General features: G+C 54.4%; 1 protein-coding gene across 1 annotated transcript; it reads left to right on the top strand.

The window, feature by feature from the left end:
- Positions 1-211: 211 nt before the first annotated feature.
- Positions 212-2,158, top strand: LOC100381980 (Cytochrome P450 94B3). The gene has a single exon (NM_001174750.1). It carries the CDS (start codon positions 273-275, stop codon positions 1,818-1,820), a length of 1,548 nt encoding a protein of 515 aa, NP_001168221.1. The 5' UTR covers positions 212-272; the 3' UTR covers positions 1,821-2,158.
- Positions 2,159-12,812: the final 10,654 nt, after the last annotated feature.

The following is a 12,812-nucleotide window of genomic DNA, read 5'->3' as shown; positions in this document are numbered from 1 at the left end:
GTGGAGACCTGGCCTGGCTTCCCCCACCTATCTGGCGCTCTCCTGCCCCTCTACTAAAACGTGGGCATTAACAAGGACGCCCCCATGGAGGCATGGACCTCCAATGGCGACCCTGCCGACCTCGCACCGGCCTGGCCCCTCATATATCCCACGCTTATAGATATCGCAGAACAGTGTGCACTGTCTCTCCCATGCTTTCTCTTGGTAGGTGTTCTCTGCCTGCCTCCTCCAACCCCGGCCCCTCACTAGAATTCTTGTCGCAAGCACACACCATGATCTGTTACATGCTGTGGTTAGCGGCATGCTGCCTCCTCCTCTTGTACAGCGTTCGATTCAGGTCCGGCTGGAGCCATGGCAACGGCCCCAGGAGCTACCCCGTGATTGGGTGCCTGGTCGACTTCTACAAGAACCGGTGGCGGCTGCTGGACTGGTACACTGAGCTGCTGGCGGCGTCGCCGACGCAGACGATCGTGGTGGACCGGCTGGGCGCCCGGCGCACCGTGGTGACCGCGAACCCCGTGAACGTTGAGCATATTCTCAAGAGCAACTTCGGCAACTACCCCAAGGGGAAGCCCTTCACCGACATCCTCGGCGACCTGCTGGGCACCGGCATCTTCAACGTCGACGGCGAGCTGTGGTACGCGCAGCGGAAGCTGGTGAGCCACGAGTTCTCGGCGCGCGCGCTCCGGGAGCTGGAGTTCGCCGTGCTCGAGGACGAGGCGCGGGAGCGCCTTGTGCCCGCCCTGGGCCTGGCGGCTGCGCGCGGCGACGTCGTGGACATGCAGGACCTGCTCCGGCGCTTCTCGTTCGACGTCATCTGCCGCGTGTCGCTGGGCGTTGACCCCGGGTGCCTGGACCCTGCATTGCCGGCGCCGAGGCTGGCCGCGGCGTTCGACGCGGCGGCGGGGATCATCGCCAGGCGCGGCGCGGCGCCCGTGGCCGCCGTGTGGAAGGCGAAGCGCGCGCTGGACGTGGGCTCGGAGCGGCAGCTGCGCGAGGAGATCGCGGTCATCCACGAGGCCGTCATGGACCTCATCCACATCCGCAAGAAGGAGTGCGGGCTGCGGGTCAACGGCGGCGACGGACGGAGGAGCGACCTGCTGTCGCGGATGATCGAATGCGGGTACCCGGACGAGGCGATCCGCGACATGGTCATCAGCTTCATCATGGCCGGCCGGGACACCACGTCGTCGGCGCTGACCTGGTTCTTCTGGCTGCTCACCCGCCACCGCGACGTGGAGCGCGAGGTCCTGCGGGAGATCACAGGCGGCGGCGCGAGCCACGCCGCCGCCGGCGGGCAGGGCAAGATGCGCGCGCTCCACGCGGCGCTGTGCGAGACGATGCGGCTGTACCCGCCGGTGGCGTGGGACTCGAAGCACGCGGCGGCGGGCGACGTGCTGCCCGACGGCACCCGCGTGGAGCGCGGCGACCGCGTCACCTACTTCCAGTACGGGATGGGGCGGATGGAGTCCATCTGGGGCGCTGATGCCGGCGAGTTCAGCCTGCGGCGCTGGCTGTCCATTATTCCGGAGGAGAACGCGGCGCCAGCGCCACCCGCCGCGGTGGCCGGCTTGTCGCCGTTCAAGTACCCGGTGTTCCAGGCGGGGCCGCGGACGTGCCTCGGCAAGGAGATGGCCTTCGTGCAGATGAAGTTCGTGGCCAGCACCGTGCTCCGGCGGTTCGAGCTCGTCCCCGTGGACGAGGGGCGTGTGCCGGTGTTCCTGCCCCTGATGACGGCACACATGGGGGACGGGCTCAACGTGACGGTGAGGAGCAGATCAGGGGAACACGTTGCCTCTGCTGCGTCGTCTGGGAATTGAGTATTATACCCGGCCTCCTCATGTAAGTAGTACGACAAATTAAAACCAGGATTATTTATTTAGTTACTACTACTATATGAAAACTGCTTCGTTATTACTACTAGCTATGAAATTCATGAGGACCACGTACTGTTTTATTAGCTGCGTAGATTGCAGACAACAGTGTACACTTTTGTACCATGTCGATCATGATCATATGAAAGAGATACACAGGAGGATACATATTTGCAGCTATACGCCCTCGCTCGCATGTATATACACCAAGCTATTTATTTCTGTTCACAAACACTCAGTTTGTATGTATCTATCTACTCGTATATATTAATATATATAAAAATAAATATATATTGTCCACATCGTGAATCGGATGGATCATATGGGTGTAAGATCGATGAACTTAGAGAAGACGTAACGAGTTTGCTGATCAAGGCAAAAGCATGATGAATATAAAGTACTGTATCGCAAGCTCTATCTAGTAGACGACGACGACTCCGATCCAACGTGTTCTATTATAGGATCCTATATACAAATTAAATCACATCATGGAACCGGCCACACGGTGGAAGGAAACATGACCAACAAGCAGGAGGGAGGGAGAGAAAGCATGAGGCCACGTGAGCTGAGCGAGCAACGAACGAAAGGTTCCATCATGTTTGACGTTGCCCGGAATAGAGAAATGAGATTATTCCGCGTTGGTTCCAAGATGCATCATGGACCACGTGCAGAAAATAGCAGCCAAGCCAACCGCATCGCCATCGCAATCTCGATGTGCCGTAGCTTCACACGGAACCGTGTGCTGTGCTGTGCCGCGACCGCGAGCAGGGTCGTCATGCGCATGCGCGCGGACCCGTAGGCCGGCGGTAATTATGGTTTCTACACACATGCATGCATGCAGCTCTTAATTAGCTAGACTCGATCGGGGCGAATTAGTTTACGTTGGTTTGATACTACTGTATATATAGTAATAAAAACAGTAGACAGTGTCAACTTCGCCTAATAGCAGTATCTAACTAGAAACTACTACAAACGATGAGCGGAGCCTCATTCACATGGAAATTTTGGTTTTGCTCCACGGTTTCCTATGTGACAGGGTTTGCCCACATGGCCTCTCCACGTTCCTTTCTCTGCCTCTCCTTCAACCGGTCTTCTCTCATTTATGATTTTGATTGCAGCGAGCTCCTCTAGTTCTTTCTCCGTTCCCTTTTTCTCTTCTCTTGCCACTATTATGTCTCGTGGTCACCAGATTAAACTTTAGTATAAACTTTAGTGACTAAAATAATGTTCTATTTAGTTTCAGTGACTAAACCTAACTAAAGAGTATTAATTGGTGCGAACGACGACTGTATTACTCCTATTAATAAGTGGTTGGTTGTCTGTTATAAAAGAAAGAGGAGAGAGCGAGTGAGCTAAAAATCCTACTTTAGTCCCTTTTAGTCATCCCTTTGTGACTGAAGAACTAAAATTTAGTCACTTTATTTAGTCGCCATATTTACTTCTTTAGAGACCAAAAGTAACTAAACTCTAGAGTAACTAAACTCTAGTCATACCAAACCAAACAATACCTTACATCCGCCCTGCACTCGAGGTCGTCTTAGCCTACTCCTACCTCATCTCCACCACCTCATTACGCCTTGTTATTACTAGATAGGTTAACTACCTAGCTCATCTATCGTCGTTGCAGTACCATCTCACACCGTGCATGCATGCAGTGAGAATCGAAATGATCCCTGTTCTCTTGCGCATGGAGGGTATATATATATAGATAGAGATAAGAGAGACTGCATATATGGAATCCACGCACGTACGATCGAGGAGGTTTACCACCCAGATAATGAATTGACTTGTATGTAGCTAGCTAGCAAAGGCACATGCCAAAAATCCAGACGAATATGTGGAGCCTGTTAATGATGCTCATAGGAAACACCAAATTTTGCCAGTGGTGCCGTGGAGAAATGGAGCTATCCATATAGGTCACATGTACAGTGCTTACCTTTGGAGTCATTGGACCACTCTAATTCTACGCAACAATAATATCTAGGTAGATGCACAGTTCTTGACGATGAAATTATATCGTATTGCACACGATCTGATATATGGTTTAATTTACCTCGGTTCATGGAGAGCTCGGAGCTAGCTCACACTATTGGGGAATGGGGCTCTGGCGTAACAACCTTTATTCCGATTGATTTAAAACCGGTATTGAGACTAGTGTCGGTTTTAAATCTGGACAACTATGCAAAAGATACTACACAACAATAATCTGAAATATTTCCGCCGGCTTTTGACCAAACGGATTGAAGTTAAGTAATCTGTGTCGATCAAACTATCCAGGGAAATTAATTAAATTAACTCCCGTCAGCCTGCCTGGCAAACGACGAGAGGTAATTTAATTTTGTTGGCTTTGCAGAGTCGCCCATGGGGATTACATAACCCCATTTTGGCTAGGTTGGCCGACGAGAGTTAATTAAATTTTGTTGGCTTTGCAGAGTGGCCCATGAGGATTACATAACCCCAGTTGCCGCTAGGTTGGCCGACGAGTTAATATGACAGAGATGACCTTTGCCTCTAACCATTAAGTGAAGTATTCAACTCCGACGACGGCATATTTTAGATTGCCCTATGCATAGAAGATGAGAGTAGAAATAGTAATAGTAACTTGTTGCTTCTAGAATTGGAAAAGGGAGGGAGAATTAATAATAAATATTATTAAAAATTTGTAGAGTTTATATTCACAATTAGGATGATATTAGACATTTGGAAGCTTGAAAATTCATGGTAAGGATTTAAACTCGAATTCAAGTTTTGAAATTGGAAATGGAGAAAGGAATTACAAATAGAATAAAGAAAAAAAAAGAAAAAGAGAAAAGTTGGTTGTTGGGATGATATGCACCACACGGCCCATCCCTTTTCCCTTTATCCTTCGTGCGCCGGCCCATTCTTGCACGTACGCCAGCCCAGCGGGGGAAGGCGCCACTGGCCGGTGGGCCCCGCCTCTGGACTCGCCCGCGTGTACTCAATGTCGCTGATGTGTGGGCTCGGCTTGCCAGCTTCGTCTCCTCCCCTGTAACGAACTCGCCGAGTTTTCCTCGGAGGATTGCGGATGGCCGGTATGGTCCGATCCCTCCTCCCCTCCTCGCTCGGGTATTTAAGCACTTGCTTCTCCGCTACATCCCTCGAGCTCAGCCACCTGACTTTTATGCCTAAATCGCCGCTAGAAGCACAACATCAGGGCAGGGCGGAGTGGAGTCCGCGCCGTCACTGTGGATCCCACGCACCAAGTGTCTCGTGAGGAAATATTTAGCCAAGGAGGGTTTCTCTGAGCCAGGTGCTTGTGTCGGCGGCACGGTGGTGTAGGGAGATTGACGGATACACCACTGATTCCTCACCGGAGTTTGAGGAGTTCGCTCGGGCCGTATCGCGCGTGGGTGAGTCTCGCCTCCACTCTATTCTCGGTAATGGTCGCTTGCCCGAACTCGCTTTTGTCACCGCGTCATTTAGGGCCGATTGGGTTGGAGTTTGGAGCACCGGAGCCTTAGTTCAGACCTTCCGGTGATGGCTCCACCGTGGGTTGGGCGGCGGCCGTCGGGTGTAGGGGATGGATGGGTCGACGATCAGGGACCGTTCGATCGAAGGTGTACGCCTGAGATTTGATCTGCGTATCAATTTTGACATGGGGTCATCTCGACCAACGATCTGGGTTTGACCGATAGGGATTAGATCCCAGCAATTTAAAATCCAATTTGTTGTCGTCGATCAGACGGTTTTGATCGCGTGTCGGTTCGGTGAGATGTGATCTAATCTAGATCCCAGATTTTTGATCCGATAGCTAGAATCTCTGCGTACCCCTTTGCCATAGCTATCTTCAAAAGAGCCCCCGCAGAATTCCATAACTAACCCGCCATGGCGCCATCCACCAAAGGCATAAGACCATTACGATTAGGTCCAGATTTTTGCGGAATAGACCTTGAAGTCCTAAGAAATAATATCCGTGGTATATATGATTCAAAAAATAATAAAATAAAATATGGAAATCGATTTTCAAGTATAAAGTAATTCTCAAATCTTAGAAAATTCATATGTTGTTCATTTTTACTCTGATTGGATACGTTCATGTTTTGTTAGCCTCGTAAAAACATTGTCTATGCAATAACAACATTAGTTTTATCATAATACATATTCTTATAAATGGATATTGATTAATCTATGTTTAGTGGGTTAAGCTTGCCAATTAAAGATAACCTATCTATAATTATAATCTGATTAAATTATGATTTCTAATCAAGTTATAATCAAGATTAAAGTTGAGTTAATTATTTATAGAATATTTCTCTCATATGGCATATACTAATCAATTTATAATATAGTTTAATATCTAAATCACAAAGATCTTCCATAACTCCTTAACCGTAACTCTGGTCTTGCTCGTGAACCCACGAGCTCGTAGCAATGCGTAGATTATTGTTATACGGTTTGTTCTTATGTTTGGTGTGATGTTAATTTTGCCTATATCATGTTTGTTTGTATTGCTACAACTAGTAGCGAGGTTACGAGTCATCTGAAGATCATCCTGGCACCTGGAGTCTCAAGTCCCAGGAAAGTTGTGCCTTGAACACTTCTTTTTACCCAATAATGTTCTTATTAATCATAATGATCTGCATAGGTTAATTTTGATGGGACCCCAATAGGTTACCCTAGTTTGGCTATCTTTATACCTTGTTTACCACGGAATTTTTGGGTAGTATTTGCTATTGCTTTTATGTGGTTTTGGGTATGGAGATACACATTATTCATGATCATACTTTTATTATCAGTTTGTTATTTACTGTTCATGATAAGATCATTATGTTAATTTGAACATGGAGCGACCACCCGGGAAAACAGTGCTACCACAAGGGTGGTATGGGACGCCCTTGGCTGACTAATTAGGAAAGCTAGTGGAGGACTACCTTACCCAAAAGGGGCAAGGGCAGTAGGGGAGTGGTCAATGTAGGGAGGCCCTTGGGTTGCTTTTGCTGCGATGGCGGTCAAGCGAGGTGTCTCTGCATTGGAGCTTCCTAGAAACTATAGCGGGTTTTCTGAAGCTACTTATCGGGTACCATAATTAGGGGTACCCCCAACAGTCCTAAACTCGGCTGGTAATCACCATCAGCACAAGTTGCAGAGACTGATCGGCGCAATTCAGGTCAAGGCTCTGTCTACTCAAGGGACGCGATCTCACCTCGCTCGAGCCCAGCCTCGGGCAGGAACAGTAGTCCCAGGCGAATTCATGCCTCGCCCGAGGGCCTCCTCAAGCAACGGGCGCACCCTCGACTCGCCCGAGGCCCAGCTCGGGCAGGCTTCGCAGTGAAGCAACCTTGGCCAGATCGCCTCGCCAACCGACCGTATCGCAGGAGCATTCAATGCAAGGATCGCCTGACACCTTATCCTGACGCACGTTCCTCAGTCGACAGGGCCGAAGTGACCACAGTCACTTCGCCCTTCCACTGACTGACCTGACAGGAAAACAGCGCCGCCTGCCCCGCTCCGACTGCTGTGCCACCCGCCAGGGTGAGGCTGACAACAGCTAAGTCCAGCCTCAGGCGCAACAGGAAGCTCCGCCTCGCCCGACCTTGGGCCTCTGTCTCAGAAGGAGGTCTCTGCCTCGCTCGACCTCAGGTCTCGGCCCTTGCCTCGGCCTCGGAAGACGGTATCCGCCTCGCCCGACCCCAGGGCTCGGCCTCAACCTCGGCCCCGGAGGATGGTCTCCGCCTCGCCCGACCCTAGGGCTCGGCCTCGGCCCTGACCTCAGAAGGAATCGCGTCCTCACCCCACCCCAGCCTCGGCCTTAGGAGGAGTCTCCGCCTCGCCTGACCTTGGGCTCGGACCGACCACGCCACAGGGGGTACATCATTACCCTACCCCTAGCTAGCTCAGGCTACGGGGAACAAGACCAGCGTCCCATCTGGCTCGCCCCGGTAAACAAGTAATGATGGCACCCCGCGTGCGCCCATGACGATGGCGGTTCTCAAGCCCCCTACGGAAGCAAGGAGACGTCAGCAAGGTCCCGGCAGCCCCGACAGCTGTGCTTCTACAGGGCTCAAGCGCTCCTCCGACGGCCACAACACCGCATGCATAGGGCTCTAGCACCTCTCTGACAGCCACGTTGGCATGTACATAGGGCTCTGGCTCCTCTCTACCGGACACGTTAGCATATTGCTACACCCCCATTGTACACCTGGACCCTCTCCTTACATCTATAAAAGGAAGGTCCACGACCCTCATACGGGAGGGTGGTCGCGCGGGAGGATGGGCCAACGAACAGGCTCTCTCTCTCTCCCTCACGAACGCTTGTAACCCCCTACTGCAAGCGCATCCGCCCTGGGCGCAGGATAACACGAGCCGTGGTTCTTCTCCCCCTTGTGTTCCATCTCGTGCCGACCCATCTGGGCTGGGACACGCAGCGACAATTTTACTCATCAGTCCAGGGACCCCCCGGGGTCGAAATGCCGACAGTTGGCGCGCCATGTAGGGGCCTGCTGCGTGTTGACGAACAACTTCCCGTCGAGCTCCAGATGGGTAGTCTCTAGCAACCTCTTCAGCCTGGGACGCTGCTCCGTTTCAGGAGTCTCGAGTTCATGTTCCTCGACGGCAACTACGACATGGTACTCCTTCCTCCGCAGCGCGACAGCGACAACGGCGGCCGTCAGCCCGCCCGGCGGCGGCGGAATCGACGACGTCTTCCCCCATGGCGGAAGAGCAGCATCCGGGTCTATCCCGCCACCTTCCTCGCTGCAGGAGGAGGAGGCGGGGCAACCGTGGCCAAGCAGGAGGCGGCACCTCGCCGGCCGTCGAGCGAGTCGACGGCGTCGACACCCCAGCGGGGGACATGTTAGGCGTTGACCTCGCGCCCGGGACGACGGCGAGTGTCGTTTTCCCGCAACGTGCCAACCCCAAGCGGACAGATGATGCCAGCACCCTCGCGGAGGACTTGCTGGGCGTTGGCCTCGTACCAGAGATAACGGTGCAGTCCGTCCCCTATGCGACTTCGTCACCGTCCGTTGATCAAGAGGTACCGTCCGTTTTCCACCCTGTGCCTTTTAGATTCAGCTTTGATCCACCAAGCGACCTCGCTTCGGTGAGCGCTTTCATAAAGGCATATCCTAACCTTCTGGGGTACCATATGTGGTCAACCTGGGACCGACTGACGGCCGTCTCGACCTATGGGCCCCCAGGTTCCGAGGAAGAAGACGTGCCCGACTCTGGTTGGGATTTCTCCAGGCTCCGTGCTCCTAGTGCCATGCGGGACTTCATGACCGCATGTGACTACTGCTTCTCCGATTGCTCTGATGATGGCCATAGCCTTGACAACGAGGGTTGTGGCCCAAGTCGTGAATGTTTCCACGTCGATCTAGGGGGTCTCGACGAAGGCAACCCCACCTTGGAATGCCGGAGGACGACGATCCCCCTAGGCCTGCGCCTCGCGTTGACATCCTGCGGGAGCTAGCTATGGTCCCAGTCCCTGTGGGGGGTCAGGACACACAGCTCGAGCAAATCCGCGAGATGCAGGCCAAACTCGACGAGGAAGCAGGACAACTTGTGCAGCTCCGACAAAACATCGAGCAGGAGTAGGCAGGCCGAGCACTTGCCGGAGAAGCGCGTCAACAGGCCCGGGGCATCCAACACCGTATCACCGACGATGCCAGGGCAAGGCTGCCCTCGGCCTCCAACGGGGTCGGCCAGAATCTGGCTGCAGCGGCAATACTACTCCGAGCGATGCCGGAGCCATCCACCACCGAGGGGCGGCGTATCCAGGGAGAGCTCAAGAATCTCCTGGAGGATGCCGCGGTCCGACGGGCCGAGAGCTCTGCCTCCCGAAGGCAAGGCTGCCCCCTGGAGCATCGCGCAGCGACTTTCCGATTCATGCAGGAAGCCTCGGTCCACACCGGGCGCACGCGGGACGCAACGCCTGCAGCCCCGGATCGCCTCGGCAACGAGCACCACCACCGTGACCGTCGAGCCCGCCTCGATAAGAAGGTGATCCGAGGCTACCACTCCAGGCATGGGGGACGCTACAACAGCGGGGAGGATCGGAGCCCCTCGCCCGAACCACCTAGTCCGCAAGCTTTCAGCCGGGCCATACGACGGGCGCGTTCCCGACCCGGTTCCGAGCCCCGACTACCATCACTAAGTACTCGGGGGAAACAAGGCCAAAACTGTGGCTTGCGGACTACCGGCTGGCCTACCAGTTGGGTGGAACGGACGATGACAACCTCATCATCCGCAACCTTCCCCTATGCCTCTTCGACGCCGCCCGAGCCTGGCTGGAGCTTCTGCCTCCTGCGCAGATCTCCAACTGGGACGACCTGGTCAAAGCCTTCGCTGGAAACTTCCAGGGCACATACGTGCGCCCTGGGAACTCTTGGGATTTCCGAAGCTGCCGCCAGCAGCCAGGGGAATCCCTGCGAGACTACATCCGGCGATTTTCGAAGCAGCGCACCGAGCTGCCCAACATCACCGACTCGGATGTCATCGGGGCGTTCCTCGCCGGCACCACTTGTCGTGACCTGGTGAGCAAGCTAGGTCACAAGACTCCCACCAAGGTGAGCGAGTTGATGGACATCGCCACCAAGTTCGCCTCTGGTCAGGAGGCGGTCGAAGCCATCTTCCAGAAGGACAAGCAGCCTCAGGGACACCAGCAGGAAGACGTCCCCAAGGCGTTCGCCCAGCGCGGCACGAAGAAGAAGGCCAAGAAGAAGTCGCAAGCGAAACACGACGCCGCCGACGCAGATCTTGTCGCCGCCGCTGAGCACAGGAACCATCGGAAGCCTCCCGGAGGGGCCAACCTGTTCGATAAGATGCTCAAGGAGTCGTGTACCTATCACCAGGGTCCCGTCAAGCACACCCTTGAGGAATGCGTCATGCTTCGGCGCTACTTCCATAAGGCCGGGCCCCCGGCGGAAGGTGGCAAAGGCCAGGACAACGACAAGAAGGAGGGCGACAAGGCAGAAGAGTTCCCCGAGGTCCACGACTGTTTCATGATCTACGGTGGGCAAGTGGCGAACGCCTCGGCTCGGCACCGCAAGTAGGAGCGCCGGGAGGTCTGCTCGGTGAAGGTGGCGGCGCCAGTCTACCTAGACTGGTCTGACAAGCCCATCACTTTCGACCAAGGCGACCACCCCGACCGCGTGCCGAGCCCAGGAAAGTACCCGATCGTCATCGACCCCGTCATCGGCAACGTCAGGCTCACCAAGGTCCTCATGGACGGAGGCAGCAGCCTCAACATCATCTACGCCGAGACCCTCGGGCTCTGGCAAATTGATCTGTCCACGATCCGGGCTGGCGCGGCGCCCTTTCACGGGATCATCCCCGGAAAGCACGTCTAGCCCCTTGGACAACTCGATCTGCCCGTCTGCTTTAGGACTCCCTCCAACTTCTGAAAGGAAACCCCCACGTTCGAGGTGGTCGGGTTCCGAGGAACCTACCATGCAGTGCTGGGGAGACCATGCTACGCCAAGTTCATGGCCGTCCCCAACTACACCTACCTCAAGCTCAAGATGCCGGGCCCCAACGGGGTCATCACTGTCGGATCCACGTATCGACACGCGTACGAATGCGACGTGGAGTGCGTGGAGTACGCTGAGGCCCTCGCCGAATCCGAGGCCCTCATCGCCAACCTGGAGTGCCTCTCCAAGGAGGTGCCTGATGCGAAGCGCCACGCCAGCAACTTCGAACCAGCGGAGGCGGTTAAGTCCGTCCCCCTCGACCCCAGCAATGACGCCTGCAAGCAAGTCCGGATCGGCTCCGAGCTCAACCCCAAATAGGAAGCAGTGCTCGTCGACTTTCTCCACGCGAACGCCGAGGTGTTTGCATGGAGTCCCTCGGACATGCCCGGCATACCGAGGGATGTCGCCGAGCACTCGCTGGATATCCGAGCTGGAGCCCGACCCGTGAAGAAGCCTCTGCGTCGATTCGACGAAGAAAAGCGTAGAGCCATAGGCGAGGAGATCCACAAGCTGATGGCTGCAGGGTTCATCAAAGAGTTATTCCATCCCGAATGGCTAGCCAACCCTATGCTTGTGAAAAAGAAAGGGGGGAAATGTAGGATGTGTGTAGACTACACTGGTCTAAACAAAGCATGTCCGAAGGTTCCCTACCCTCTGCCTCGCATCGATCAAATCGTGGATTCCACTGCTGGGTGCGAAACCCTGTCATTCCTCGATGCCTACTCAGGTTATCACCAAATCAAGATGAAAGAGTCCGACCAGCTCGCGACTTCTTTCATCACACCTTTTAGCATGTACTGCTATATTACTATGCCATTTGGTTTGAGGAATGCATGTGCGACATACCAAAGGTGCATGAACCACGTGTTCAGAGAGCACATCGGCCGAACGGTTGAGGCTTACGTCGATGACATCGTAGTCAAGACAAGGAAAGCCTCCGACCTCCTCTCTGACCTTGAAATGACATTCAAGTGTCTGAAGGCGAAGGGCGTGAAACTCAATCCCGAGAAGTGTGTCTTCGGAGTCCCCCGAGGCATGCTCATGGGATTCATCGTCTCCGAGCGGGGCATCGAGGCCAACCCGGAGAAAATCGCGGCCATCACCAACATGGGGCCTATCAAAGACTCGAAAGGAGTACAATGGGTCATGGGATGCCTTGCGGCTCTGAGCCGCTTCATCTCGCGCCTCGGCAAAAGAGGCCTACCCTTGTACCGCCTCTTAAGGAAGACCGAGCGCTTCGCTTGGACCCCCGAGGCCGAGGAAGCCCTCGGAAACTTAAAGGCGCTCCTTACAAGCGCGCCCATCTTGGTGCCCCCCGTTGTAGGAGAAGCCCTCTTGATCTACGTAGCCGCAACCACTCAGGTGGTCAGCGCCGCAATCGTGGTCGAGAGACGAGAAGAAGGGCATGCATTGCTCGTCCAGAGGCCAGTCTACTTCATCAGTGAAGTGCTATCCGAGACCAAGATCCGCTACCCGCAAATTCAGAAGCTATTGTACGCGGTAATTCTGA

The sequence above is a fragment of the Zea mays genome, chromosome 2 (genome assembly GCF_902167145.1).
Source record: "Zea mays cultivar B73 chromosome 2, Zm-B73-REFERENCE-NAM-5.0, whole genome shotgun sequence".
NCBI classification, from domain to species: domain Eukaryota; kingdom Viridiplantae; phylum Streptophyta; class Magnoliopsida; order Poales; family Poaceae; genus Zea; species Zea mays.
Note: the sequence above shows the minus strand (reverse complement) of the source record. Positions and strands in the feature narration are given on the sequence as shown.